Source organism: Cryptomeria japonica, chromosome 5 (genome assembly GCF_030272615.1).
Source record: "Cryptomeria japonica chromosome 5, Sugi_1.0, whole genome shotgun sequence".
Classification (NCBI taxonomy): Eukaryota; Viridiplantae; Streptophyta; class Pinopsida; order Cupressales; family Cupressaceae; genus Cryptomeria; species Cryptomeria japonica.
This window is the reverse complement of record NC_081409.1, coordinates 267,946,531-267,959,420: the sequence shown is the minus strand read 5'-3', so window position 1 is coordinate 267,959,420 and position 12,890 is coordinate 267,946,531. Positions and strand designations below refer to the sequence as shown.

The 12,890-nt window shown below is 35.2% G+C and overlaps 1 protein-coding gene across 2 annotated transcripts in view; it reads right to left on the bottom strand.

The window, feature by feature from the left end:
• Nucleotides 1-8,416: 8,416 nt before the first annotated feature.
• Nucleotides 8,417-12,890, bottom strand: part of LOC131035217 (switch 2) — a 127,183-nt gene continuing 122,709 nt past the window's right edge. For both annotated transcript variants that reach the window (XM_057966874.2, XM_057966875.2), the window contains one exon: nt 8,417-9,182. In XM_057966874.2, coding sequence (XP_057822857.2) covers nt 8,770-9,182 — 413 coding nt within the window. In that variant the 3' untranslated portion in view covers nt 8,417-8,769. The remainder of the gene's footprint in view (nt 9,183-12,890) is intronic.

The window sequence follows — 12,890 nt, the reverse complement described above, 5'->3', positions numbered from 1 at the left end:
TATATTTGAAAACTCTTGACTTGTGATAATAATCGCAGACTCTGCTATTGGTATTTGCCCAGTCTTACTTTGCCCGATAAACTTTATTATCCACCAATCGTTATAATAGCTCCAACTAAAGAATTAAGCTCACGCTTTTTTACCAAAACTAACACTAGTATTGACGGAGTGATTAGAAGTAAAACTTCAGACAATATCAGTAACATTATACTTCAAATAATTAGCCAACCATTTTTTAATATGTCTTATAAAATATTCATTCCTTATTTCTAAATTAAACTTACTTCTACAATTATGTCTCCAATAAACTGAAAAGTACACCTGTGAATTCTGTAGTGAATCCACCTCTAAAGATGGAATTGGGTTTTCGTCCAATCCAATAGAACCCAAAGGTTTCTGTCTTAAGGCACGAACTGAAAGCTAGAAGCTCCCAAATTCTTCAAGAGAAAATAATAAACCAAGCATGCCCAAAATGAAGCCCTTTCACATTTCCTCCACTTTTTATATGTAGTTTTTATTTGATTATTCTTTGTTGAAATAAAAAACCACTTTAATTGTTCTATTAAATAATTAAATTAAGTTTTCATTAAATATGATATAATTTGATAACTTAAAACTTAATTATTTAATTGACCTTTTTTTTAATGTCCCAAAAAGGGGACATTATAGAGATCCATCTTTTGTCATCTGGAATCTCACTCAAGCACTTAACTTCTTTAGAGGAACTTGGCTCTACTACCAATTGTTGAACACACCCCAAGATTGAGATGGGGGGTGAATCAGTCTTTGAACAATCACTTATACTTTTAATCACAACTTCATATCCAATTAATCCTTAGTATGATAAAAAATAATGAAAGATAAAACTGCGAACACCATACACAAGAGAACACCAAATTTACGTGGAAAACCCAAAAAGGGAAAATCCATGGTTTGCATTAACTCACAATATATGAACAAGTTTACAATGTTTATTTTAGGCACGCGGCCAAGGAAGCTCACTACTCCTAGAAAGACTTGCAAGATCAAGTACACTACCCTAGCGCAAGATACAAGAGACTTGCAAGCTGAGACTCACTATCTCAACAAAAGATACAAACAACATGCTAGGGAGACACACTATCTCTAAGAAAGGAACATGAATATGTGAATCAAGATGAATAATCCTTCAGCAACACTACTTCCAACAATCTCCTCTGAATTTAGCTTCTCACATAAGCAACCATTATGCAATTTGGAACCAATACTTTCACACCACACTTCTACAACCTCAAGTTTGCATCTTTTTCTATCCACTCTAACTCTCACACTCACACCATCCATATTGATTCAATCCTCCATATATATCATCCTCTTCATCACAAAACATCAATTAGGTCAGTAAGAACAAGGGACAGGCATAAGTAATATCAAGTCAACCACCAAACACAATGGTAGTGAAAGTGGCCCAATCCAAGAGAAAAAGAGGACCTCAAACATCATATTACAACTTTCTCAGTGGTTCCAAACATCACAAACATTGACGCACATCCTCCAAAGTCAGTAACAAGAAAACATGTAGATGAACCATGTATCACACAACCAGTTGGTCCAAAAACATCTTTGAAATAAATTAAACCAATGTGGATCCCACAACCCAAGGTAGGATCTAAATACATCTTAACATAGTCTCGAATGTTGGCACATACCCCCAAGGACACAACGCAAGAAAGAGAACAAACATTGTTTATCAAACCACAACAATTACCTTAAACAACTAACACTAAACACAATGTGAAACTAAACAGATCATTCAACATCATATGTAGCATGTAAGGATGTTCCTTGAGCATCCAAAGAAATTTCCAACTACTTATTTCTTACTATCACATCAAAACATGATGGCTCAACACAAACATATACAAAACACTTCATTTCAAAAGGCCATAAGCCACTGTCATGAACATAACATCATTAACTACACTAGTGAAACACTTTAGCACTTGAAGCTTAAATCGAGGCACAACATAAACATTTTAAGCATGTCCTCCAAGCCACAACATCATAAACATCAATGTAGAGAAATGCAGAGCATTTCTCAATCCTATCCTAACAAACAACCAGGTTGTCAGCAAACCACAATTACCAACCACATCAATTGTAATAATGGGGACTTCAAAAGATAAAAGTGCAACGCCCATAGAGCATACATATTATGTTCGAATCCGCAAGACCATGTCATCAAATGCGAAGGAATGAGGACCATTCCTATAATTATTTACTCCAACAATCTTCCAAAGACCAGAATGTCTTAGAAATACCATTTTCTCACTCAGGAGCTAAGTGAGATAAACCACCATCTTGTAGTGTACACAAGATCATCATTATCACATCCACTTTATTGTAATCCTCATCTTAATACTTCTATCCCTCATCACCTCCATGCTAATCCTCATCTTAATGCTTCTAAACCTCATCTTACTATGGTATCTCAGTATACCATATTTTCCATCAAGTACATTATCAACACATCATACTAAGTTTAGACATCAGATACCAAGAAAGTGGACATCAACAACACAGAGCATTTGCAACCATCATCCATCAGTACTCTATATCAATGACAACACCTACCAATAATCTCCCCATGCTTTGGCAATCATCATATTGGTCATATCAGCAATGACAACACACAAGCACCATGTTGACATCAATGACAATAGCTACTAACAATCTCCCAAGAGGTTGACATCAATGACAACTGCCAACAATGTTGTCGATGATCTTATACTTGCTACAAGTTGTTGTGATTTCTTTCTTGTTGCTCCTAAGTGAGCAAATGGTGCTACAAGGTGTTTTGGCCTTCGAAAGTTGATGAAGTGTGTGAATGTAAGAAAGTATGTTGAGGACAATCTGGAAGAGTGGTACGCATTCCTTTACATTATGTATTATGCGCTTGCAGTTTTAGATATAATGTGTATGCTTTGTGGATAATGCACTCCCATCTTTTCAAGTCCTTGGAGTGTTGCAAAATATTGTGTGGTTATTGCAATATGTTGGCAAGTTGATGGTTTATCAAGACTAGTTTGAAAAATGCTACTCATTTCTCCATATTGATGCTTTTGTTGGTGTGGCTTGGGGGATGTGCTTACAATGTTTGTGCAATGTCTCAGCTTAGCTTTCAAGTGATGAAGTGTTCCACAAGTATGATTGTTGATGTTCGGTGTTTCCTAGCATTTTGGTAATGATGATCTCTATATTAGTTTGGTTTTGCTAGCTTGTATTGGCTTGACGTTATAAGAGATGTATCTCCAAAGTGTTGATGGACTCCCAAGGAGTGTCTCTATGTGGTTTGCATGATAGTGATTGATCTCTTTGGTGTCGCATTTTGTTTGGAGTTTGTTTTCAGGGTGATTTGTAGTCATCTAGTCGAGAGGGCTTGTTCTTTTGCTTGTGACATACTTTTGGGGGTTTGCACCTACATTGGAGTTTGTGATGAGTTGTATTTGGTTCCCACTATGGCTTATTGTGATCTCCATTGAGCGAATTCAATTAGAAGATGTGTTTTGGGTCAACTAGTTATGTGCTACACTTTTTATCTACATCTTACCTTTTTTGCTAACTTGGTGGGATGTGTGCCAACGTGTGTGATATTTCGGACTGCATTGGAAAATGCAATAAGATGTTTTTAGGTCCTCTCTATCTCATGTATTAGACCACTTTCACCCCAATTATGTTTTGTGACCAACCATGTGGGATCATTCCTTTCCCCTTGTTCCGGTCGACCTAATTGATGTTTTAAGGTATTGTGGATGGTATATATAGAAGAACAAATCAATTGCAAGTGTATTGAATGTGAAAGATGTGAAAGTGAAGCAATACTTGTGTGGTGAAAGTATTGGAGAATAAGTGTCAAATGGTTGCTTGAGGTAAAGAGTCAGGAGTAGCTACATTTTAGGGAGATTATTGGATGCAATGATGTTGAAGGCTTGTTCATTGTAACTCATGTTTTCATGTATCTTGCTCAAAAATAGTGAGTCTTTTCAACAAGTCTTTTGTATCTTTCTCTAAGGTAGTGAACTTCAGCCATCAAGTCCTTCTAGGAGTAGTGAGCTTCCATAGACAGTAGCCCTAAAACAAATATTACAATATTTGTTTCATATATTGTGAGTTGACTCTCACCATGGTTTTTCCCTTCTTGGGTTTCCCACATAAATCTAGTTTTCTCTTGTGCATATGTATTCATTGCTTTATCTTTCTTTGTTGTTGATGAGATTAAGAATTTAAAGTTGAAATTAAGTTGTGCTATAAAGTTTTAAGTTTTTCTTCAAGACTAATTCACCTCCCCCCTCTTTGTCTTGGAGTGTGTTTAACAATATTCTCATTCATAAAGGATAGTAAGAATTGTTTACTCTATGGACTATTTGGCTCTATAAATTTTGTATCTTTGTGGCAAAGGAAATGAGTTTGCTAAAATACTAAAACCCTAACCAAGATAATGACTAGTGACAAGTAGTGGAGCATAAATTAGGCTTTTGATACCAGGTTGATTTGATTTTTGGTTGGACCCAAAAATATTTTTGTGCATTAGCTAGTAAAGAACATGATTGTAGGGATGTGTTAATGGTAACTAGGGTAATTCTAAGTAGTGTACCCAAAGTGCAAAAACATCACAAAGACGTGACAAAAATGTGATATATTTGCCATATTCACCATTGGAATAGGTTGCAAAGAATGTGCATCTTTGTATGAGACTTCTTGACAATGTGCAAGCACACAAGGGAATGGCAAGATGCAATGTATTGTTTTATTGACCCAATGAATGAGACTACACTCAAATCACAAAATGTTCCTTGTGGTGTAGTAAAATTTGTCTCATTTTGATCTTGAAGACTAATCAAGATCTAATTGTAGCTCAAGAAATCATCTATTAAAGAAAGAAGATTGGGAATAGTAGTGCAATCAACAATCCTATCCATGTGAAGAAATATAATTGTCTTTAGGAGAAACCTTATTAAAATCTTAAAGTTCCATGCAAATGTAAATATCAAGTTTTGGCCATATGAACTATGTTAAAGATCCAAGAAGAAGAATCAATGGGAAAAATTAAGAAATTTTTTAATTCAAATTTGACTCGAAAAGCTACTTTAGGATGCTTCTTACATATCTTTTGTTTACTAGCTAGGTCTCACGATATGGGACTATATTGAGAACCATAAAGTTTTCATCTATGTTAGACACATGATCGCATGTCCAAGCAAATAAATTAATTAAATCATGAAGAAGAATAGAATGAGATTTTTGTTCAAAAGAAGAAAAGATTAGTTTGTAAAAGGGAAACCACAATCATGCATAAGGGTTAAGTTCACCAAATGTAAGAATTAAAAAAAAAAGCAGTGTGTTTAATTAATTTGTTTTTTATGTGTCAAACACTATAACTTGTTTTCTTTCTTCCACACACTAGTTAAGCTTATCTACAAGAACATAAATTATATTCGATAGAAACACAAATGATTTTAAATTTATAACTTAAACAACTAATGTAAAGAGTTTGGAATGGAAAACTAGCAACTAGCAACAAGCAAAAGGAAAGTAAAGGATATGTATCCTTGGGTGTCATAAAGACCAAAACAGGTCAAAGATATGAAAGAAGAAAAAAGAAACAAAGAACCTACAAAATTTCAGTTTGCTAACTTCCAAGATGCAGACATTGGACCCAAACACTCTTACAAGTCAACATTGTTGGAGGTGGGTGCTCCTAGTAGTCATAGACACCACTTGGGCACCAATGTGTTGATGTTGGTCACTTCTGCAATCCAACACTAGTGTCTATTTCAAGAGTATTGAATTTTTTTGTGGATATTGTTTTATGTGTCTAGATCCCAAATTTATTAACTAAAGCCCCAATATTGTTCCCAATCTTTAGATACTTATCTAAATCTATGAGAAAGAGAAAATGGGTTATGTTGTTTGGGAGACTAGCTTTATCAATCCTCCAAGTGGTTTCTTTCAACCTCAAAAAACCCTTGGGAATGTTTGAAGTGCATGATGTGCTAGTCTAGTGTTGCAAAGTGGTGCATGCAAATTTTTGGGTCCTAGAGAATAAAATATCTTATGGGCAATCTACCTATTGTAGTGTGTAAGTGAGATGGAAAGATTGGTGACGTATAGAAGACGATGCATTGGTTTGACAGAGAATCTAGGGAGGAAGTATTTATGTGTGTGGGATGGATGGACATGTCATGAAATAGAATATGTAAGAAATCAATGTAAGGGACTTGGAGTAGGTATGAATAAATAAACAAAGACAAAACCCTAGAAGGATCAAAAGATTCAGCAATAAAGACTTGGAGGAGGTCCAACAAGTATATCAAATATTGGCTTCAAAACTTTGTGTTATAATGGAAATAAGATAAAATTGGTATCATCCAATAAAAGTGAATGTAGAATAGGAGTTGTTTACCTTCCAAATGACTTAATATGTTTTCATTTTTATTTTATTTGTAGATTAATGTGTGTGTGTTTTTGTTTTGTTTTTTCCATTAGGTTTTAGGTAACCGTTAGAAAATGTATTAAGATTAGGCTAGGAATAGGATAGAAGCTTAGTTTAAAATCTGAAATTTTCATAGTCTACATTGATACTAGCATTTAAAAATGTACGTGTTTAGACACAAGTTTTAGACTACCCAGGTGTGATCCACTTTTGCTTTTGGTCCAAAACTTCTAGGGTGGGCTTATAGGTCTTAGAAGGGCTAAAACCAAACGTCAATCAATCCAACATTCGGGGAAGGCTTCGAATGTGACAAATGTCGTAAAATAGATCCGAAAGATAGAACACGAATTGAATACAAAAACGTAAAGTGGAAATTGCAAAGTAGGCAATTTCCAACCTCGCAAAAACAAAATCCTTGTACAGTACTATTTCGTCGACTCCTAACAAGAAACACATGCTTAGTAATAGCATAGCTGGGATTAAAAAATGATGCGTGCATAAATGTACGGGACCGCTTATACGATTTCGTAATGAAATATATGATAAAACCCAAGAATCTCGTAGAAAGCATAAAACATAAAATGGAAGCAAATGCATGTTAATATATTATACATTATAATACTTTTGATTACCAATCGAGAACAGAATTTAAGAAACAAAGTAAACTCATGTCGATAAGTCAGGCAATGGAGTAATCATGTCGATTACGTATCAGACCGGTATCTGGAAGGCCCTGTATACCGTTTCCATTTTGACTAGGGAATGAACACCACGATCTGTATGTAGTGGATTAATCAGCCCCTACCTTGAGTCTCTTTGTTTACTAGGTATGATTTCATGTGTATAATTGTTGTACATTCGTTTTTGAAATTTATAAATATCTTATTTGCATATTCAATAATTGCCTTTTTTGTTTGCAGTCTCAGCTACTTACCAGAGCTACATACAACCCTTCAAATGTTCACAGTGAAAAAATGGAGCTATTGTGCTAAAATTAAGCCCTTGGGAACTAAAAAGCCTCAAAAGAGTTCTACAATCCAAGGCTATAAAAATGGGATCAAAAATCCAAGTAAATTAAAAGCGATGCCTAAGCAATAGCCTAAACTCCCTTCTTCTGCAATGTTTATAATACCTTTCAACATTCAGATTTAGCAAATGTTATCACGATAAAAGTTATAGCCAGCTTACAAATAGAAACCACCTAAGATAGCTTACATGCTTTCATGGTCCACTTTATCGAACCTTACACATAATCATCCATAGCAATTTTTTTGAAATTATAAATAGTATCAAGATTGCATAGTGTTGCAGAAATGAAATATGTGAATGACAGACAATCATCCACTTAGGACAGGAGTATAGCACCTAACACAGCTTACATGCTTTGCATTCTCCATTTCTTCAAGCCTAAAATAGAACTTCCTACTAAATCTACGTTTTGAAACTTAAATATAAACTTGTATCGAGAGGTTCCCATATAGCAGTCATAAAAATAGCAAATCTTCCAAGGTGAGGAGTATTCTCTAGCTGATTTTTTTCCTCATATAACTCTACTTATTTATTGAAAACTTGCACCACCATTAATTTATTTTTGCAAATAACCTTGTTTAAAGAAGACAAACACTAACGCAACTATTAATACATTGATGTTAGAATAAAGTTAAAACAATTGTCAAGCCTGTAAGATAATACAAGCATGCACATCAATGCCATCATTTATTTCATTGGTGCCATCATCCCATATACAACAATGAACACTAGGCAAGAAAATTAAAACCTCCCCTTAAATTTGTTGTTTAAAGATCCACAGGACACACTACCTTGAGAAGCTTAAATTATTGTGCAAATTGTGAGGACTCTAACACACATGTGAATTTGACAAGATGTAGTCCAGCATCAACTTGCTCTCAATTGATAGCATGAACCTTGTAAGAACCATATAAATGCTAGTGTAATATTGAACACCTCTATTGCACAGAAAATGGATTAAACATTTTGTAAGTATATTATAAATAGCATACAGCACAGGCCATGAGATGTTCTTCAAGAGAAAACCTTTTTATGAGCAGCTACAGAACCTTCCTTATTTCTGTCCAACCTTCAACTTAAAAAGTTGGATTAGATACAACAAACATACATCTTGTTCGATTGTCAGTCCCACCAATCGCAGTGAAGAATATTACAGCAACTTCGGAAACTGTTTCAACTCCTTCCCTGACTCTCAGAAATCTTGTAGTACTTGTTGGAGGAGCAAAGATTAGTATTTACATTTTTCCTCACAAATTTGCAGTTGTAATTCAACGCTTATTGCTTTGCATCCATAATTTGAAATCTGCAAGAAATTTGTCCCTCTCAGGTGGTGAAGCCGATAGTAACCATTTACTAAATTGAAGTTCTGTCATGCTCGCAAACTGAGCCATGAGTCTATATTGCTTCGTCTTATCCATATTTTCTGCAGATATTCCTCCGATTTTCCCACTGATTGTATGTTTTTTCTTTACCTTTCCCTTTTGATTGGCCATGTCAGGCTGGCGCTTGCTCCGAGTTGGCTTGTGATGAATGTTTTCAGAAGATATCCTAGAATGGTTTCCTCTTTCAGAGACATATCCCCCTTTCTCAGTTTGCTTAAGATGTTTGTCTTCAACTGTATTCTCCAGATTATGGGCTCCTATGTTCACAACCTCTTCATTCCGATGTGCATAAATGACACCTGCATAATTTTCATATAGAACTACATCACTTAACTTCATTCCAAAAATTCAACAAAGCATAATAACTAGGTAAAACTTTTATCTTATAGTAATTGAACAAATCTATAAGTCCAGCGAAGACCAAAGGTAAGAAATAAAAGGAACAAATCAATTTTAATACATTTACCTACACATTTAATCATAATGTCCAACTCTAGCCATATTCTGTCATAAGTAAACATCTCTCTCAGTTTATTGACTAATAAGAATTTCGAAGCAGAGTTAACTATGTCTTACAAGACATGATTTCCAGCAATCTGATCCTTTACCAAATGAAAGAGAGTTTTCTAGTGGGCAGATTATGTCCTAGAAACTGAGCTTACATAGATCCAATCCATCAATAATCACAGTCCTCTCTCGAAGAACCTTTTCTTATCTTCAGTATTGTGGAATTCTTATCAGAGAAATAATGTGGGAAAACTTTTGAGACTAAATATACTACATCTAGGTTTTATGCTTGATTCCAGAATCTGTGACTTAAGTTAAAAAGAGAATATGGATGACCAAAATCCATTGAATCCAAAAACCGCAGCTCTCTCTTGAAGTTCATAATTTTCTTTACTCAACGAATTTTAAATGCATAACAACATGAGGCAGCTTCATCAGGGAGAACCGCATTCACTGGACTCTGGAGCAGCTCTGGAGCAAACCAGTCTTAGAGCTTTTCTACAAAAGTCTAGGGTTAGAAAGAATATTAAATTTTTGGTGTTGTAAATTTTTCTTACTCCTCTAGAAAATTAGCCACTGCTCACATTTAGCTAGGTTAGAAGGAAAAACATTTCTAGGTGTTGAAATTTCATCTTCCATCTCTATAAATTTCTAGCTGCTACTCATACAGGAGGGATATAACAAAAATGACATTTAAGAGCATTTTCCTCAAATACAGAAAACATCCAACAATTCTTACAAAAGATAGAAACAGAATAGTCCATGTTCAAGGAGGAGAGGAACTGGCTGTCCAGCCATTTAGCAGCAGGCCTGGATAAATCAAAAGCAGGACGTTCCATGTACCTGTAAAAGGTAGATCATGAATAGGGTTTTTTTATTTCCTCTACCTCAAGCTATCCAATTTGATCTCATATAATATGACACAGATCTAATAAATCCCGTGATTTGTTTCACAAAACTTACAAGACTGTAAGAGTATATGTATGCTCACCATGTATTTGGTAAAGCAATTTAGAAGTTAACGGATAACATGAATTAATTGAACTGAAATTAAATTTGACTTAGTAAGAACTAATCCTAAGTGCACTAAACAAACATTTGCACCCCAAGTGAATCATGTGCTCTTATATTTAGATTCTAAACAGATTCCTCTAGTCTCTAGGTATTTCCAGGGTGCAAACCACCAAATGCTTCATGGTAGCATGTACAACTTGTACAGGGAGCCCAATTTGTTTTCATCATGGATGACTCCGATTCCTAACCCAACTCAAAATGCACCTGTCTCAAAAGACAATACAGACCCAATAATTTCTTGCAGCTTAACTGCAATGCTTTTTATATTTCAGTCAAACTAAAACAGGAACGCAACAACATTAAAAGACACACAATAATTCTGTCATTGGCACTGCTTTTGATATTTAAGTCAAACTAAAACAGGGAGGCAAAGGAGAAAAAAGATGTTCAATGACTGCATCATTGGCATCTTTATATATAAGAATATAAATTTTGTTCCTGAAGTGAAATCTGGCCTAGGTCAACCATCAACCTATTATTCTGTTTTACTAGGTGCCAACCTAACATTTACCATATTTTGCCAAGAAAAGAGCCTCTGTCTCCAATAAGTGCAGACCAGGCTTCAAAATTTCAGGACTTTAACCCATGTAAAAGATAGGAACGACTCAAGAAAATGTTTATTGATTATCAAATTTGATACTGGCTCTCTAGGGTAAAACCATAAAATTTAATTGGTATGGAGAGACTGCCTCCAAAGAAAGAGCATACAATGTGTCAGTGTTGCTAAAATGGTGATAGAACAAGCGCTGCAGAAATAGATTCAATCCTAGAGCACATTAACTCTAATTCAATAAATATCATAAATATCTCTTTTGCTTGTAACATAGGTCAAAAATTTCCAATAGTTTTATAGAGGATTTAACTTCAAAACCACCTCAGAAAGTTGTAAGAATTAAGTGGAATTACAAGATGAAAATGATTTTTAGATGTGTGAATGAATATGCATCAAATTATCTATAACCATATATTTTAACCTGTGATCATTTGAAAGAAAAGCTCTTCAATATCTTCCATATAGGAAACTGGCATATTGTTTTAAAAAATAATTGCTATGCAGATTGAGACGCATTCCAGCCAAATCCATGGATTTGGTCTCATCCATAACAGCAAAGAATAAAAATCCATGGTAAACCGTAGCTTCAAAGTATTCCTAACCTAAAATATAGAGAGTACGTTGTAACTACACCTGCACATGTTTTGACTTCACTTACAAAAGACTTGTAGAACACAGAAGAAACTTGTCAATCTTGAACTGAAATTTGAAAGTGATTGAAACTGAATACCGAAAGAGATGCAAACACACAATGGAGACAATACAAAAGATTTATGTGGAAACCTGTTGACGTGTCTGAAATCGCATTGCTGCAAACTCCATACGGCCAACACAGAATAGAATAGCCGACTGATTATCCTACTCTCTCTTGAGATAAGGAAGTCTCTAATGCTGTTTTCTAAGTTTGATCAAAGGAGACTACCTCAAGGTTTCTTTTGTCAGGTCTTGACTGCGGGATCTCTCAGTGGCTTGATGTGTTTTTGCTGGAAACACAAGGGGACTTACGATTTGCAACAAGCTAGTCTGCTGTGATTCTCGAATTAGTAATTACGCAATAAAGAGCAAAAGGAAAGGTTTAGGAGATCTAAAACTAACAACACGGGTATGCGGGTAGACGGATTCCACATAACCAATTCCTGCTTGGCCAGAATAGCTCACAACCTTGCAGGAACGGTGCAATCTTCAAAGGGACTTGGAAGATTTTCAGACTGGAGATGCACGGCTAAGCACCCAATTCTGGCGCAGCTCAGACAGACACCTGCAATTGAACTAAGCACAATCGAAGGCTCAAGTTAACCACACAAAAGGATACACAATCAGTATATCCTCAGTGGTGTGAGCCCGAATCTATCAAATACCTGCACACCCAAAATAGAAATATCTATCTAAAATGCTCAGAGAAACCATGCAAACAGGATGAAAACAAGACAATAAACACCAAATCAATGTTTATATATTGATTTCAACTGCCTATTATAACAATTTCTGCAGCATCTCTATGCTACTGCTAAGATCTAACCTATTCTAACTCTAAAATCTAACTATCTAACAATCTAACCCTTTACAAAAGAAAGGCCTCTGCCTTTTATAGATATTACAATTTGGAACCTAAGGCTAGGATGGATTGCATCCAAGGGCCCTGATCTGTCTTCCAGAAGCTGACAGCTTTAACCCATGCCCAATAAATTCTCAGTTATCCAACCAACAAATATCTCAACTACCAACCACTTTTGGCTTTAATTCAGGTTTATCCAGTCTTCTTGGTGGTTGGGAATAGTTATCCACAAAAATATCTTGCACGGGACCCATAGGCAGTTTACAATAAAGCAATTTCAGCTTTTTAGGAATTGAATTTCTTGAATTAAATCCAGCT